Genomic DNA, 17,049 nt, shown 5'->3' with positions numbered 1-17,049 from the left:
GAAGTGTCACGGAAGCATCTATCTTAGGTATATAATCGTCATTTTTAAATGTTTATATATATGGAGACTGTTGATATTGTGTATTATCTCTAGGCAGCGCCTGACTACACCTATTTCTTTATTAGAGGTTTTATTTTTGAAAGTATACCGGAAGTGCCACCGCATTTATCCCTGTCTTTCCATTAAAATATACTTTAAATGTCGTTTAAATCTAGAGACTATACCATATACATAAATATACATCTATATATTATACAATATAATCAATGTACAGTAAAACAGACTAATTCTTATATTGCGGGTTTTATTTTGAAACTGTACAGGAAGTGACAATCTCTACTTCAAACTTGGTAAAACAAATGTAACATATATTAGTTTTAGTTTTATATACTGGAAATGTCACCACGTTTATGTCTTTCTTAACCTTGGGATAAAAATGCAATTTATATTAATTCTTGTATTTAATTTTTTTAACATGGTGGAAATTTGATCACGTTAAATAAAGTAAATCTTCAATAAAACGCAGAAACACAAGTACAAAACATGTAGTGTAAGTATTTAATGTTAATGTACAGAGTATTTTTTTGAGATTATTTGGTACACATAAAGGAAAAAGAAGCACAATATCCCAATAGTGGTTTCCTTTGCATTTACCACACTGTGTTGACAATGGGATGCAAGGATTTAACGGTAAGTAGCTGCTGCAACAAGGCAAAACAAAATGCTCGTCAGTAGTACATAGGGATTACTGAAAATAAAAGGTATGAAAAGCAAAGTGCTGAAATGTACTACATGTCTGTACAACAAAAGACCTAAGTGTGCAGTAAATGGCGTTGTGCAATACAGTACAATACAGGTATGGCAAATATATGAAAGATAAAGTTAGACACTACAAATTATGGTAAAAACATGCTGGACACATTTCACAATCAAAGCATGTGAAGTACAACGAGTCATTGGAAACTACATGGACAAACGTCTTCAAAATAAATGAAGTTTTACAATTTCATGGCTAGGCAGCAACAACGAAGGCAGAAATATTCACGACTATGGGTTAAAGTAACAGCTGATGGTCAAAAACATAATTTCAGAGGCCTTCCAACTTGCTTCATACTAAATCAACTTACTGCAAGCACACAAAAATAATGTCACTTTTTCAATGTAGCATCTATACGCGTTTTAATTCATGTTTAATCCGACATAAAAACATATTTTAGCAGCAAGTAAAAATCTACTGGGAACAAATATTTTCACAGTTTGTAATGACAGGTGCAAATAACTACACAGAAAATGGGATTATGAAAAGTTAATAACATTTTATGCAATTCTCAGAGCTGAGGGAACCGGAGTGGGAAAAATAAGTTGTAAAGATTGTGCAACTGATTTCAGGAAAAGTTTGCGACGTTTTCTCGCAACTCGATCGGACTTGGTCATCTTAAAAACATTCCGTGTGTAAACATTTTGTTACCGTGAACCGATCACCTCCAAGGATCGGGAAGCTTTTTGTCAGCTCGGTTGAATCTGTAACAAAATACCTGGTTGAGCTTTTTCACTCACGTAATACTGCTGGTGAATATTTAATGACAATGGAGCCTCAAATCCAAACAGGAGAGTTCTGCCATTTCAGCATGAAGAGGACAAAATTGAGCCCTACTCAGATTCTCGGATGCATCAGGCAGACAAACACTACACCCTGTTGCACTGAGGATAATGCTCTCCATGAAGAACTCAAATTGACGGACTCCTTTGTACAGCTTTTAAAAGGCATGGGACTAGAAATGAGAGAAATTAGAGGCTTGATGCCATCTTTAGAGGGACGGAGGCATAGGGGCTCAGCCGTTTGCTCTCTACAGTCAATGGCTACTGAGTTAGCACGGCCAGAGGCTCGGTCTGGAGCTCTGTCTAATTCAGGCTGCAGCAGGTCAAGTAACTGATGGTTTTACCCTCGCCGGGCATCGGGGCAGTGTCATTGTTATCCAGCTTGTTCTGCTTGGCCTCCCGGATGAGTTCGCAGGCCAGGTCCAGGAACAGTTTCTCCACGTTGTCGGACTCCTTGGCCGAGGTCTCCAGATACAGCATGCTCTGGGACTCAGCGAAATCTTCAGCCCTCTGTCTGAGAACCTCCCTCTTCTCTGCCAGGTCTATTTTATTACCTGTAACGCATAGAATCGATCTGTCAACATACGTAACAAGACGTTTACATAACCAGACACAGAGATAGAAGACTTTCTGAACAGTGGTGGGTGGGTGGGTGTGGATCAGGCAGATGGAAGTGGAGTGGGTGTACATGTGAATTGATTTCTTTCCTGAGGAGTTACAAAAAATTCACAAACATCACACAACAAATGTATATAAGGAAAAATAAAAATGAGGTCTTTTGCAGATCTACTCAGAAACTGTTGCTGATATTTGCTCAGTAATTCATGCCCAAAGCAGATTTCGGTGTCTGAACTGAAATATTTCCTCTGCTAACAAGAAACGTCACGTGCCAAGTTAAACATCATATTTAAACTCTGATGACAACACAGTCTTTACACAGCTCTGGCAGAATGTAACGTTGGCCTACAGGTAGCTGGTAGCTTGAGTCCACATAAAAAAACAAAAAGCTTTTATATATTTTAGTTGAGTTTAGTTGTTATCAGTTGCATATAGGCAAAAAGAAAAAATCTCATCAACAACCATCGGCTCTGGCTCCAGAACCTTTTTAAAACCAATATCAGAAAAAAACAAATGATACCCAACCCTACTCAGAAAACCAGGTGAGCTCCAGTAAAGTACAGTGTGAGCAATTATTCAGATTTCTCCAGACGAACATTACGTATAAAGTTTTCTTACCGACTAATATAGTCACCACTTGGTTGTTGGCATACTGCTCAATCTCCCTCAGCCACTCTGGAAGGCACCTGAAGGAGTCCTCACAGGTAATGTCATACGTGAGAATGAGGGCGTTGGCACTACGGTAATAACTCTGAGTGATGGAGCGAAATCTCTCCTGTCCAGCCGTGTCCCATATCTGCAGCTGGAAAACAGAAATATAAGAAATAAGCAACTCAAATTGTCTCTAATACTTTTTGTTTAACATAACCTGATTTTGATCTTTGTATACCTTGACCTTCTCCCCTTTGATTTCCACGGTTTTAATCATGAAATCTACTCCGATGGTAGCCCCTTGTCCAGGTGGGAAAAGGCCCTGGAATGAGATTATACATTTTATTGAGATTAACTGTGTTATAACTGCAAACTCAGTCGTGCAGATATAAGATATTTATATGATACAAACCTGAGTAAAGCGCCGGACAAGACATGTCTTCCCAACGCCAGCATTTCCTATCAGGACTATCTTGAACAGATAGTCATAATCTTCCATGCTCATCCTAAACTGTGAAGAAAATAAAAAAGGGAGAAACAGAAGAGAGATGAGAAAATGCATTGAAACCGATTGACTGCATTAAAGGATAATGGCTCATTTCTGTAAAGGTCCTGAAGCAAGAGGAGGAAAAGAGATCAAACTGCTAATCTGTTGAGGAATCGGTAAACAGTTCGACAGCATCTCTGATGTTTGCCACGAAAAATCCTTACCAGCAAAAATCTGAGATACTACAAGTGAAATAAACTCTAGTTCTGCTTTTAAATTCAGTATTTGTACTTGGGTTCACTTGTACAAATAGACTGGTAAAGCTGAAACATGTGTATTCATAATATAATAATGTGATCATTATCAACCGATATTAAGGTTTTCGCCTTGAGGTCCTTTTTGGCCATATGACCCAGCCCTTTTTACACGGATGTAATATTTCACTAATACTTCCCCCTTCTTTTTTTTAACATCACATGATGTTTGTGCAAGTTTTGTTTGATTCCTAATATTTTTGCTTGGCTGCAGTTTTCAAGGGGCCGTGAATCACTTCAAAGTGATCATGATGTTTACTTTGTTATCGTATTCATTTCAGTGAAATCCTAAAAACAATCATGTAAAAACCAATATTATACTTTTACTTATTGCATGTAATAAAAATCTAAAACAAAGCATCTGTTACACCACACGTAGAAAGAACAAACAACTTATAGGATCATTCAAACAGGAAAAAAACACATATAGTTTAATGTAAACATGTAAACAACATGCAGGTTCATGCAAACAGGAAAAAACAACATTTGGGTTCATGTAAACAGGAAAAACAACAAATAGGTTCATGCAAACAGGAAACAACAATATACAGGTTGATGTAAACAGTTAAAAACAACATGCAGGTTCATTCTTCTCCGCAGTGACCGTCTGCAGCATCGTGAATTTGGGCCTGGACGTGAGAAAACTAAGTATCTCTCTGCAAAAGGCTGAATCCAACCCTGCAGGACTAAAGTGAAAATCTCCTGATGATGCACTGAACATTCTCTCAGGGTTGAATTCAGCTGGAATCATCCGCTTGTGACAAATAAATGATCATTTCCCCGGTGTCGCATTTTTCCTCCCATCTTGTTTCCTAATGAAATGTAACACGTTCGCATCCGGACTCGATCTGGACCTAACGGGACTATTTGATCTATTTCCTCCGTTATCCTCTTGGGTTGAGACCCGTTATAAAGGCGCAGCTAGCACCAGTAGCTCCCAGCAGCTACCGGGCGGCTGGAGCCATTTTGGCTCAATCTGCAGGAGCAGGAGGGCGAAGCAGGATAACAAAAAAAACACATAAAGTCGGTGTTCTGCATGTGAAGGAGAAGAGTTTGCACTTACCACCCTAAACACGGGGATGTCCCCGGACTCTGCAGCACTAGGTATGCATAGATCCGGCTCAGGAAACGGGGAGAGCCACTGATGGGAAGAGCATAGTTGTTCCTGTGGCTGTGGAGGAGGAGGACTGTTCTCAATGATGTCATCTGCTCACATGCAAAACAACACTTCATCCACATCAGTGGGAACCAATGCACATTAAATCATCGAACTTCTAATAGGACCAGGTTTGTAAAAGAGAGATGACACATTTTTTATATAAAAATTATAAGGAATAAAGTTATCACGGTTAACGGTATTATCGCAGTATATATGATACACAAACTGTAGTAATTTCACTGGGTTTTATATTGACAAAATATAATTTGTTTATAAAATTCATTGTTAATATGGGAATGGTTTGGTTTCTCTGCCAAATTGAACTGAATGAACACCTTTTATTTTTGTTCAATAATTTTTTTGCCATGGATTTTTGTGAAGCACTTTGTAACCCTGTTTAGTGCTATTCAAATACATTTATCACTATTATTATATTATCAGAGTTAGAACTACACGCACTCATTACGGACTGAACTTTACTTCTGATTGTGCAATATTCATCTGTCTGTGCAATACAATGGTTCATGTGCAATCCATTCACAGTACATATGTCTCTTGTTATTACACTGTATATATTAGTTTTATTACATTCACATGTTTCTATATTTGTTTATATTTCTTACACTTAAGTATTATGATCCTTATAGCCTACTTAAGTATTGCATGTTACTTTTTATTACTTACTGATGCCTATTTTTGACTCTTGCTGCTGTAATATAGCAAATTGTGGGACTATTAAAGGATTATGTTATTTGATCTTATCTGGTTTATATATTATTTATTACACATTAATCCATACCATATAACAACATTAGTGGTCGGATAAATATTCCCTCTAGCGTGTGAGGGATACAAAGTAATCTGTTTTAATCTATAAATCACATTTAAAGTTCTGTCCTCTGTTGCTAGGAAACAGAGAGCCCGGAACCAAAGGGCTTCTGACCGGTTTCCACCCGGACGCTCCTCTCGACTGCACGTCGTGCCCTTGACTTCCTCCGGGAGGATATAGCTGATCGGTGGAGGAAGCTGCTACCGGGAGGTCATTTTAAGAAACGTCTGACATTTTCTCGCCATGGGCTTCGCAGCGGACGAGGCGAAGGGTCTCCCTCCCCCGGGCATCTTGAACCGGAACTCGGTGTGGCTGGCCGGGGTCGGCTGGTGCTCCGCCATGCTCCAGAACGCGATCAACCACAGGCCGCCCATGAGAGCAGGTTAGCATGCTAGCTAGTTAGCCTCCAGACTCTTGACTTGTCCCCAGAGCTGAAACTTTAAACCTGGAAAGTGTCTGAAGTCAACTCTGACACGGTTCTGATAACAGAGAGTTGTAGTTTGTTGTGTCAGCTTATTAGGCTCAAATCAAATATAGTTTATTGTCATTGTGAGGAAATGTTTCATGGGTCAAAGTGCTGCAGCAGCTGCAACAACAAACAACAGCACACAAGGAAATAAGAGACAGAATAATAATAGAATAACAGAATAAAAGTGAGTTGACTATTACACCTTCCCCTAAAAACACTTACAATGATAAAACACTGAAAGGATATAACGCTGAAAAGATGACAAGCAAAAACTACCATTGTAATTCTGTTATTAAATCTAAAATGTGTGTTTATCCAGATTTACCTCGACTAATATTAAAGAAACTTGACACCAGCAATAAATTATCTAATACATTATACAGAGATATTATTATTGAAAACACAAATGGATAATAAACCTGTCTATAAACATCTCCAGGCTCTTTCTTATGGCCTGTATAGCTCTTTTAAATGTCTCTATTACTTTCTGTTGTGTTTATGCATTTATTCTAGTTTTAGCTTGACTGTGAAAAAAGAGTATTAGTAAAAAATATGTAAAATTCTCATGTTGGCACATAGGTTTATATGAAAAACAAAGTGTCAGGGATACTGAATGTTTGAGTTTATAACCTATGAAGGATTAATGTTTATTTAAAAACTGAATTAAAGAGGTTGACATTTATTCCTGCTCATTTTTCAAAAGATAAGGCACAAGCCTGTAGTGGCTTTAAGGAAAGTGCAAGAAGAGAAGGGCTGGACCACGCAGCCAAATATTATATCAATACTAAAAATCATATCAACAACAAACATGATACATGTCATATTATTATCTTTTTAAGTTTTGAGACAAATCATTGAGTCTGTGTGAAGGTTGTGGTTTAATCTCTTCTTTATTGGCAGAGCGTGACAGAGACTTAATAAACAGACAAATATTTTACAATTTTGTTGTAGATTGATCATGTGTTAATCCTCCTCTCTGTGCTGATTCAATGCACAAGCAACATATCAATCTATATTAGTGTTGTGTTTTATTAACACATGGTTGTGTGAATAGCATTGTTGTGGTGCGTGTTGTTGCTGTAGCCACAATCTCATCTGTGCTATTTTGTCTTTTTTCAGGAGTTCATCGACAGGTCCTGCTGGCGACGATCGGCTGGTTCATCGGTTACCACATCACAAAACATGAAAATTACACTTACGCCCGACTTGATCGAGACATGAACGAGTACATCAGACTCCACCCACAGGAATTTCCTGCAAAGGGTGAGTCGTGTTTTTCATGTGTTGTGTGATTACATGTTGCAACGTCTCATTATTCTTCATATTAGACATCAGGGATTTTATTTCAGTGAACATATGAGGTGACAGGAGGTTTTTTTTCAAACACACAGGAGACGGTGTAATGTTGATTATGCTGTTATTAAATCTAAACGTGTGTTCATCCAAATTTACCTCGACAAATATTAAAGAAACTTGACACCAGCCATAAATTATCCAATATATTATACAGAGTTATAATTATAGAAAACACAAATGGATATTGAACCTGTCTTTAAACATCTCCAGGCTCTGTCTTATAGTCTTTATAGCTCTTGTAAATGTCTCTATGACTTTATGCAGTGTTTATGCATTATTCTATTATATTATATTTCTAATATGTTTTAGCTGGACTGTGAAAAAGGAGCATTAGTAATAATCCTCATTTTGCCACATGACTTTATATGAAAAACAAACTCTCAGGGCTGCTGAATGTTTGAGTTCATAACCTATGAAGGATTAATGTTGATCACAAACCATTTTCTTCAGACTCAGTTTCTACCATGATTCCTGTAGTGTCTTCACAGAGAGAATTAAAATAATTGTGCCTTGTGTGCGTGTGTAAACCTTTATATTTGTTATACCTCTTTTCTGTCCCCAGAGAAAAGGACCATGGCAGAGATCTTGGAGCCTTTCCATCCTGTGCGCTAAGTTGATGGAGTGAGAGAGAGAGAGAATATCTGTGGACTACCATCTGTCTCCAGTGGTCTTTTTGGTGAAATTATTATTGTGTGAGATATAGCTCTGTAAATAAAAACTTAACAAATTCATCGTTCTCTGACTGATATTTTCATAGAATTGGTCAAAACAAACAAACACAACATCCGTGTGAGGTTTGGACACAAATCAAGCCGAGGACACTTGTCATTCATAATCATTTAATCTCTATATCAATCTCAAAGGAGTTTTGCAAAATTTAGAGACAGAAATTTTGAGTTTTGGCAGTGCATGCATACGTGTTCCACGAGTAAGAAGCATGGGGTCACTGAATGTAAACAGTTCAGAGATTTTCGAGTGACTACTCCATAGACGACACTTCTACAAACACCCGGTGTCCACGTATATCTGACTCCTGTTCTCTAATTCGTCACTCCGATGATGTCCATGTATTTCTCCGTCAGGCTCTGAGACCTCTTGGTGAGGTCGCTCATCACAGAAAACAGTCCGCTCAGGTGGAAGCGGAACAGGGCTTCGGGGTCCGCGTCCGGCCGGGAGTCGCTGAGCTCCGGTTGGGTCTCCGGCTCCTGCTCGCCCAGGTGGAACAGGCCGCTCTCCACTGCGTTCCTGATGGTCTTCAGCATCAGGTAGTTTCCGTACAGGTCTCCGCAGCAGGACTCCTCCACCTCCTCGCTGTCCCACACCCGGTCGGAGGGCACGTCTCTCAGCAGGCTCGGCAGCAGGATGGTCTGCTCCATGTCGCTGACGGCTGAGCTGTATCTTCTCAGAGCCAGGTGAAGGCTGTTCTTGTTGAATTTGGCCTCGGCAGACTGCATGGTTCAGATTGGATTGGAGTCCCGGCTGTTCCTGTGCTGCGGTGGTCAGACAGTAGGAAGCAGGTTGCAGTGCAAAGACATGAGGGGTTGTTGGTGAATTTATACGATGAGTGCCGTGACGTAAATGCATCGTCCGATACATTAGGCGCTCCGGGTGCTATGTGGAGTCAAACTCTTATCTTTATTTGAGTTGCACAACCTTCATAACAATGTCTCACAGGTTTGCACCAAAAAGAACCCCTGTGGAATGATTAACCAGGCAGATCACTGAGTGTGAATGACCTGAGGCTGGAGGGATCAGATGGTTTTATGATGATTGATATTGGTTTTCAAAATGGGCTGAGGGATGTCAAAGTTTGAAACAGAATAAGAGAACCTTTGTGTTGGGACAAGATCAGCAGGGTTTAGATTTACAGGTTTGAACTTCAGGCAAAAAGAAAAATTAAGCTTTATATGGTTCTGATAAACTATGAACTATAAACTAAGGAAAAGATGACACTGTATACAAATAACTGGAATTAGGCCTCGGAGCAATCTCTCTTTTTATTGTGGGCCTGATTCCTCTCTGAACCGAATGACGTCCGATCCTAATGTTCTTTCATGTGTGTGACGAGCTCTGGTATTTTCTCACAAATGAAGAATGCTGCAGACGCTCGGTCTGTTGGCAGACGTGTTCAGAAGTGAAGCCAACCACAGACCCAAGCACAAAACACCACTTTGTGTCGTTTAAAAAGGTTAACATCATTATTTTTAGACAATTATAGCTGCGCCTGGGATAAGTTTGTAGTTTGAAACTGAATTATTAGGTTTTTACTTCCATTTTGCATTCAAGACCAGTTTATAAAAATTAGAGCATAGAAATGTGGCTGCTGAATTGAACTGATAAATTAGAGCAGATTTTCTAAACTGCCCCAAAGTTACAAATGTTCAATAGAATAAAGCGTCTTAAGCAATTTTCTCATCTTTTAACAATAACTTGATGAATTGTATTAAATGTGCGATGTCGCCTATAAAAGCCTGAAAATATTAGAGCTTAAAGATTTTAACGTCCAACTGTTTTCAGCACATCTCTCTAGTATCACTTGAGACCTTCAAGCCACTAGATGGCGCCTATGAGCTCTTTAAATGTTTTGGTGTCCGGTTATTGAATTAATCAGTTAATGGTTGACCCACAAGTGATCATGATTTTACATGTGATACTGTGATTCTATGCCCTTTATGAATTCCTCTTCCTTTATTGTTAGATATTGCCTCCACTATATATGTTCTGTAAACTAAAGTCACACATGGAAGTCGTGTTTCATTTCCCTTCTACTCTAGTCTTAATCTGGCAGAAAACACTGAAGACACAAAAACAAACTCTTTTAAAGAAACAAACAATCCACTGTATTGATTTTTTAAGGCAACAATGTAACCTTAGGTGCAGCAAAAATAATATGAAACATTACATGTCATCAACATTCAGCGTCTACATCATATATATTCAGGTACAATCAAGTTTTTGAAACATCTGAAAGTGTAAATTTAATGCAAAGAGCAACTCAGTGATACAAAGAACAAACTATTTCAGTGAGTGTTTTAGATGTTAACCACATAACGTTAAAATCTCAACACCCAAATACAGTAGTTATGTCATTAATTGGCATATAGGACGTTACCATGAAGACGTTTTATCAATATGTCTCGCTTAGTTTTACACATTTCTTCAAAAGGAAGAACAGAATTGAAAAGTTGACTTCAAATATGTTCAAATATGTTTTTCTGATAAATTATGAAATAAAATGATCCCAAAGCTGCCCAAGACGTCCTGGTACTGTCTGCACTCATCAGGCTCAAACACCTTCTCCAGCTCAGTGAGGTCTCAGCTTCACAAGGCAAAGGGTTTTATCCACCTTGCTCTGCACCGGCTACTTGAAGCATGATGGGAACTTGCAGGAAGTCGGGTCGGTCCTTCACTGAGGCTCTCCACACACACGATCTGATACCACCTTAACAAATCTGGAGGGTGAGAGCACAAGCAGCAGGGAGAGGACAAGTAAATCCTTTATTTCCCCTCGGGCAGCGAACAGAGGGATCATATCTGCTCCATCAGTTCGTTTAATTCATCCTGTGCATTCTGAGATTGGCTCCTCGTCCAGCACAAACACTCTTTCCTCAAAAGTCCATCATAAGAACAGTCTCCGTTGTCCAGCAAGGCCGGCCCCAGCTGGTCGGTCGTCGCTTCAGTTCTCAGCTTTCTTCTGCTGTTGACCGTTGATGATGATCTCCAGGACGTTGGTGAGATCCATCATCTTGCTGAGCATGTCCATGATGTCGGGGTGCTCCTTCGCTCCGCTGATGAACTCCTCCAGAGTCAGCTCACCTGAGGACACCAGGCAGGAGAGAAGATGATCATTATTAAACATGTTATAAATCATTTAAATGTCCATTTAAACCTAATTACCTATTTATAGAATATTTTACTCTGAAAACCAGGAGCACTTGGACTTTACTCAGTTGTCATGGTGACATTATTTGGCACCAAAGATACTGTCAGGCCCAAAAACCCTTTTAAATTCAATAAATCTTCACACATTTCACACACTCATCGACACCTGTCTCCTAAATGAGCCCGATTCTACATTTTCATTGATTTCCCAGAGATTAAGTCATTGATCTTGATGAGAAAAGTCAGACATGATAGGACTGATATCTCTGTGTAATATTGTGATTCATATATTCAATATTTATATCTTTTTTTTATCATATTATGTATATTACAAAATGAGATACTATATATATATCAAAATCATGTAAAATACATTATTTCCTCCCTGAGCCACATCCACCAAGTTTCGTGTAAATCTGTTCAGCAGATTTTGCATGAAACTAACAGACTTCCTTCCTATTACACAATATTTTACTCTGAAAACCAGAAGCCTCTTGACACATATTGTGTTACCATGGTGACACAAGTTGCAGCCAAAGACACTCTGGTGATAAATTGTCCTTATTAAATTGATAACATTTGTTACCTTCTCCATTGACGTCGATCTTCTCGTATATGAGCGTCACGATCTCCTCCGGGGGGATATCGTAGCTCCGGGTGATGTCTTGAATTGCCTGTGACAAGAGTAAACACAGTTAATTCTCAGTCACACACAGACACACACAGACACACACAGACACACACAGACACACACAAAGGCCTTAACACCTCACATGAAGCTGTGTCTGCTTCATATTCCATATACGATACAGCATTTAGCCTTAGAAGCTAAGTGGTTCATGATTTAAGTGAAAAGGCCTCATGTAATCTGTGGGGTCATGACTGAGTGATATCTTCAAAGTGAGTTAGGTTATAGTCGAGGCCACATTTAGACTCCAGGTTATATAAGAGCCCCCCCCCTGGATTAGGTGTCATGTCTCGTTGGTGGCAGGTTAACCTCATTTGTCCTCTCTCGCAGTGGAGCAGCTAATCTGCAAGATTCAGGGAAGCATAAGCCGGCGGCTTCCTCGTATCTCCTGAGGATGATTGATTATGAAACATTGACAGAAAAAAAATCGACTGCACCTTGAATATCGTCTCCATTTCGTCCTTGTCAATTTTCCCGTTTCCATCTTGATCGAACAGCTTGAAGTACCACTTCAGTTTCTGGTTGATTTCTCCCTTCAGTAACAAGCTGATGGCTGCGATGTACTCGACAAAGTCAATGTAGCCGTCCTGCGGAAGAACACACAGAGGATTCAGTTAGTGAAAGCAATACATACATATAATATGTATAATATGTATAACCTTGTGCATGTAACTTCATAATTAGATATTATTGGAATTCAAGTTCAAATAAGTATTTGATCCTTTTTGCATATGATCATTAAATGCACAGGCTGTGGATGCAATGCAATTCTGAGGAAACTGTTGCACGTCATCCTGGGTAATAAGCTTTACCCTCATTGATGTCCTTGGTTGACATGACGTGCAAAGCTTTGTGACGCAGGCCGGGAGTCACAGAGAAGAGTTTAACCTCAGCTGATTCCTCTCAGATTGTCACAAACCTCTGTAATCTCTGATGAATCCTTTCAGCAATCCTCATGTAAAATCATTTAAGATATCACAGGAATCATACAGATTTATTCCACAAGCTGCATACAGGAGGACTTCACTCCCTCTGTCTCTTCAGATGACCAACAAATCCCAGTATTGGCAGTGAATCTCCCCAAATGGGCCGAGCAGAGGAGATGCTTTCTTACCCCGTCCATGTCGAAGGTTAAGAAGACCTGGTCCACGTAGCTGCCGGCCTCCTCCGTCATCCCGTTCATCTCGAGCATCGTCTTGAGCTCGAAGAGCGTGATGAGGCCCGAGGGCGACTCCCTCATGAACTTGGTGTACCAGTGGTGCATGTCCTCCTCCAGGATATCATCCAGGTTGGAGCAGTAGCCTCCCATTTTGAGTGGATGTCTTTGGTCTTGATGTCCAGAATCCTGCAGAGAGCCGGTGGAGAGGCTGATGCACGCAGGACAAAGATCACGCAGAGCACTGACACAGGTCCGACTGAAGCCTCATGCAACGACCGCCTTAATCCTTAAGTCTGTGGGACGGCCCAGGTCAGATATAACCGCTAATGCGATAACTGCTGAGTCTTCCTAGAAGCTGGGAACATTTCCTGCTGTTTGACTGACGACTGAGGCCTGGATGCCAAAATCCAGGGAGTTGGGACTCAAATACACAGGAATTTCCCTGAAAGCCTGAACTCTTAAGTCTTGATGCTGAATTTAGTTCATGATTTTGCCTGAATGGTCCACAACTGCATGGGAATGGGGGGGAAAACTAATTTTCTATTATTTATTTACTTTTGAATGAATTGATTGAATTAATTAGTACAACTCATCTACTTCTGTCAGAGCCACCATCACAGAACTGCACTAAATATACCTGTCTCCTTGCACTGTGTACCCTGTACAACACTCCGCTCCATATACTGGAACACTTACTTCACATCATATGTGATATGTGTTAATATAAACCATATTGATATTATATCAGAATCAGAATCATGTTTATTGGCAAAGTAAGTTTGCACAAACAGGGAATTTGCCTCGGTAAAGGTATATATCATTTTATACAATAATATTGTCTTTTGCACGCTCTGTCTACCTATTCTTACACTCATAGTATATTATATTATCTATTGTATATTCAAATACTTATATTTATACCTCTACTATATATCATATCATATTATATCATACTCTTTGTATAGTCTTGTATATACACATATTTATACATGTTATTATTATTATTATTATTATTATTATATTTACTATTATTATTATATATACTGTTGCTGCCATTATTACTATATACTGCTATTATATTGGTATAATTACTATCATATATAAATATATATTATGTTATATTATATACTATATATACTGTACTATTTTTATATACTGTCTAACAATAACATTACCATCATATCATCAGTACTATTACCATCATCTTGCCACTGCACCTTATCTACCTATTTATCTTGTGTTTCTGTATTTATTCTTTCTACCTCAATATTTTTTATTTTATTGTATTGTATTGTATTTTATTGTATTCAAATATACCGGCTGCTATGACGACTTAATTTCCCTTCGGGGATGAATAAAGTAATCTATCTATCTATCTATCTATCTATCTATCTATCTATCTATCTATCTATCTATCTATCAATTGGTTATTTGTGATTCTCAAGTAAATCATGTAGTACAGTAGTTGTGTGCACGCTCACATAGGGTTACCCCCCCACCCACTGGGGATTCTACAACAATTATCCAAGGGAATTCCTCTCGGGTCGGACTTATCCTCTTTACAAATTGGGCCTGTGATGATAAGTAGAGTCACGCACATCGTAGTAAATTATATAAGCAGGAGAAACATGAACATTTTCTTTTCAAAAGCTGGTATTTTTGCAATTTTTAAACTTTGTGCTGTAAGGTCTTTTGTTGCCTTGTATTTAAAGTATGACTTATACTTTACAAAGATGCAATAACGAAAAATGTTATTGTAACACTCTCAAAAGGGTTTAGTCATTGATGCTGCAGGAGAAGTGCACACGCTATCAGGTTTGAGCTGGTTCCCAACATAACAGTATTTATACATTAATACACAGAGAAGTGTGTACTTCGCATTGAAGTGAAGATTCTCCAATACTCTCAACTCTACTCACCACTGACAGTCAGACAATGGTCCAGATGTGGTGCGGCTGTGTGTGTGTGTGTGTGTTTGTTCGGAGGGTCCATATCATCTGGTTGTATTTGATTTTGTTCATTGTATTTATTACCTCGACCAAGGAGGTTCCCATCTGCATTTGTTTGTTTGTTTGTCTGTTAATTAGCAGGATTACGCAGAATCTAGTTAGCGGATTACCACGAAACTAGTTGGAAGGAAGCATCAAGTTAAAGTTTGGTGCAGATCCAGGATCAGTTAATTTACCATTGTGAGATTTTTCAACATTTTCAATGATTCCTTAGAGAATAATTGAAAGATCTTGATGAAAAGAATCATATTTTATAATCCAACACAATTTAATATCACCTCATTCCTTAGTAAAGTGTGTGCACACAATCAACTGAGTTCTAATGACATGCAAACATGTTTCACTTTCTATATCAATTAAATATATTCACATCATTATCGTTGTTTTCATGTATTAGTGAAACTGAACATGATATTGTGTGATTGGAATTTAATTTAATTTATTTGTATTTGTATAATTATGTCTTTATTTACTTCCATTTATTCTTATATTTTTATATGTGTATTTGTTTTAATTATTTTATTTAATCTTATTTAAGTTATTTAATTTCTGCCTCCTTTTCTTAACCCTGAGTGTTTGATTGTGGGTTGGGGGTGTTCATAAACGTTTGTATGTTTATATGTTGAATGTATGTTTCTTATATGTAAAACTCAATAAATATATTGTAAAAAAAAAAAAAAAGAACATGATATTGTGTGATAGTAGATATTTTTCTCAAAAAACGATTAGTGTAAAGATAAAAAAGACATTTCCCCTGCTTTCTGAAACATTACTTAAAGATTAATCATCCATTTAATAATGTCTGACAGGCTATTTATACATTTTAAATAGATCTGCAGTTCAAACTTCGATATAGAAACTTATTACGAGGAAATTCTTGACCCAATTTCCTTTGGGAATAATTCATGGGTCTTGATGAGGAAAAACCCGAACTAATATCGAGTGTGAACAATTCAGTGCAGCTTGATTGAATTAACTCAGCCTGAGTCCATGAGATCATCATAAAATCTTCTCACAATGGCGGTTTTAACAGCATTGTTGACCCGGGGTTGACCCAAGCGTGGCTCTGCATGACCGATCTCAGAGGATCATGTGTGTGACGGCGGTTTCACAGTAGTGAAAGGCTGCTAAAGCCAAGCAGGCTATCAAAGCTCAGAGCGCTCGTTATAGTAAATCTGCCTTTAGACGATTAACAGTTCTCAAAATAGGACTGAGGAGGCGCAGACAGCGCAGGGCCGGCGGTTTCCAGCGTGCCCGACCAGGTGAGGCCACAGCACATGAACCCTCAGCGCTGCCAACAGATTAAGAGAAATGTTTACTTTAAGAGAGATAGATGCAGAAACAAATACAAATACAGAAAAAGCCAGGGAGGAGCGGCTAAAGTCAACTGTAGCGGAATCAATAAACTCAGAAAGTCCGAGCAGAAACGTGCAGGTCGGTTCTCTGTGGTCGCCGCATGGGCCAATGTTTGCAGGTCTCAAAGAGCAGGTGGAGTGATTTGGGTTTAATGTACAGTAATCAGCTGTTGAAACCTCTCGGGACGGCTCTGGTGCGCCGCTGTTCAAACTCGACCTTTTGACCCAGCGTGTGATGATCATCGTGCATCGAGGTCATTTGAGAACAGCATGTGAAAAATAAATCTCCTCTCTCCTCAGATGAAAGACGGAGATGTGGCCAAAGCAGGAGAAAAGAAAAGCTCAGCATAAAAGCTCCATATACAGTATTATCAAGAATTAATATCTAGTTCCTTTAAATCATTAATTAATGGTCTTGTCAGAACAGCCAGTGCTGGTGGGTTTACATTTTACATTTTTAAAATAATTCAAATG

General features: G+C 38.8%; 4 protein-coding genes across 4 annotated transcripts; 1 reads left to right on the top strand and 3 right to left on the bottom strand.

Moving 5' to 3' along the window:
• Positions 1-819: 819 nt before the first annotated feature.
• Positions 820-4,828, bottom strand: rab30 (RAB30, member RAS oncogene family). Its single transcript, XM_061073103.1, has 5 exons — positions 4,733-4,828; positions 3,281-3,379; positions 3,107-3,190; positions 2,836-3,019; positions 820-2,153 (listed from the first exon to the last, which is right to left on the bottom strand). The coding sequence occupies exons 2-5, from the start codon at positions 3,371-3,373 to the stop codon at positions 1,903-1,905; spliced, it is 612 nt and encodes a 203-aa protein (XP_060929086.1). The 5' UTR covers positions 3,374-3,379; positions 4,733-4,828; the 3' UTR covers positions 820-1,902.
• A 988-nt stretch (positions 4,829-5,816) lies between these two features.
• ndufc2 (NADH:ubiquinone oxidoreductase subunit C2) lies at positions 5,817-8,213 on the top strand. Its single transcript, XM_061072724.1, has 3 exons — positions 5,817-6,039; positions 7,246-7,389; positions 8,045-8,213. Exons 1-3 carry the CDS (start codon positions 5,901-5,903, stop codon positions 8,092-8,094), a joined length of 333 nt encoding a protein of 110 aa, XP_060928707.1. The 5' UTR covers positions 5,817-5,900; the 3' UTR covers positions 8,095-8,213.
• A 91-nt stretch (positions 8,214-8,304) lies between these two features.
• On the bottom strand, positions 8,305-9,025 carry thrsp (thyroid hormone responsive). The gene has a single exon (XM_061072723.1). It carries the CDS (start codon positions 8,934-8,936, stop codon positions 8,523-8,525), a length of 414 nt encoding a protein of 137 aa, XP_060928706.1. The 5' UTR covers positions 8,937-9,025; the 3' UTR covers positions 8,305-8,522.
• Positions 9,026-11,158: 2,133 nt separating this feature from the next.
• Positions 11,159-13,361, bottom strand: guca1c (guanylate cyclase activator 1C). The gene is made up of 4 exons (XM_061073678.1): positions 13,167-13,361; positions 12,490-12,639; positions 11,951-12,038; positions 11,159-11,298 (listed from the first exon to the last, which is right to left on the bottom strand). The coding sequence occupies exons 1-4, from the start codon at positions 13,359-13,361 to the stop codon at positions 11,159-11,161; spliced, it is 573 nt and encodes a 190-aa protein (XP_060929661.1).
• Positions 13,362-17,049: the final 3,688 nt, after the last annotated feature.

Source organism: Limanda limanda, chromosome 6 (assembly GCF_963576545.1).
Source record: "Limanda limanda chromosome 6, fLimLim1.1, whole genome shotgun sequence".
In the NCBI taxonomy this organism is placed as follows: domain Eukaryota; kingdom Metazoa; phylum Chordata; class Actinopteri; order Pleuronectiformes; family Pleuronectidae; genus Limanda; species Limanda limanda.
Note: the sequence above shows the minus strand (reverse complement) of the source record. Positions and strands in the feature narration are given on the sequence as shown.

What these genes read in the sequence shown, in the direction of transcription:
- rab30 (XM_061073103.1), bottom strand. Translation starts at nt 3,373, where the DNA reads ATGAGCATGGAAGATTATGACTATCTGTTCAAGATAGTCCTGATAGGA. An exon ending in TTGTCCGGCGCTTTACTCAG is followed by an intron (nt 3,191 to 3,280) that starts GTTTGTATCATA and finishes ATCTCATTCCAG; the next exon opens with GGCCTTTTCCCACCTGGACA. An exon ending in TCAAAGGGGAGAAGGTCAAG is followed by an intron (nt 3,020 to 3,106) that starts GTATACAAAGAT and finishes TCTGTTTTCCAG; the next exon opens with CTGCAGATATGGGACACGGC.
- ndufc2 (XM_061072724.1), top strand. Translation starts at nt 5,901, where the DNA reads ATGGGCTTCGCAGCGGACGAGGCGAAGGGTCTCCCTCCCCCGGGCATC. An exon ending in CAGGCCGCCCATGAGAGCAG is followed by an intron (nt 6,040 to 7,245) that starts GTTAGCATGCTA and finishes GTCTTTTTTCAG; the next exon opens with GAGTTCATCGACAGGTCCTG. An exon ending in ACAGGAATTTCCTGCAAAGG is followed by an intron (nt 7,390 to 8,044) that starts GTGAGTCGTGTT and finishes TTCTGTCCCCAG; the next exon opens with AGAAAAGGACCATGGCAGAG.
- thrsp (XM_061072723.1), bottom strand. Translation starts at nt 8,936, where the DNA reads ATGCAGTCTGCCGAGGCCAAATTCAACAAGAACAGCCTTCACCTGGCT.
- guca1c (XM_061073678.1), bottom strand. Translation starts at nt 13,361, where the DNA reads ATGGGAGGCTACTGCTCCAACCTGGATGATATCCTGGAGGAGGACATG. An exon ending in AAATGGAGACGATATTCAAG is followed by an intron (nt 12,039 to 12,489) that starts GTGCAGTCGATT and finishes CTCTTGTCACAG; the next exon opens with GCAATTCAAGACATCACCCG. An exon ending in GATCGACGTCAATGGAGAAG is followed by an intron (nt 11,299 to 11,950) that starts GTAACAAATGTT and finishes TGGTGTCCTCAG; the next exon opens with GTGAGCTGACTCTGGAGGAG.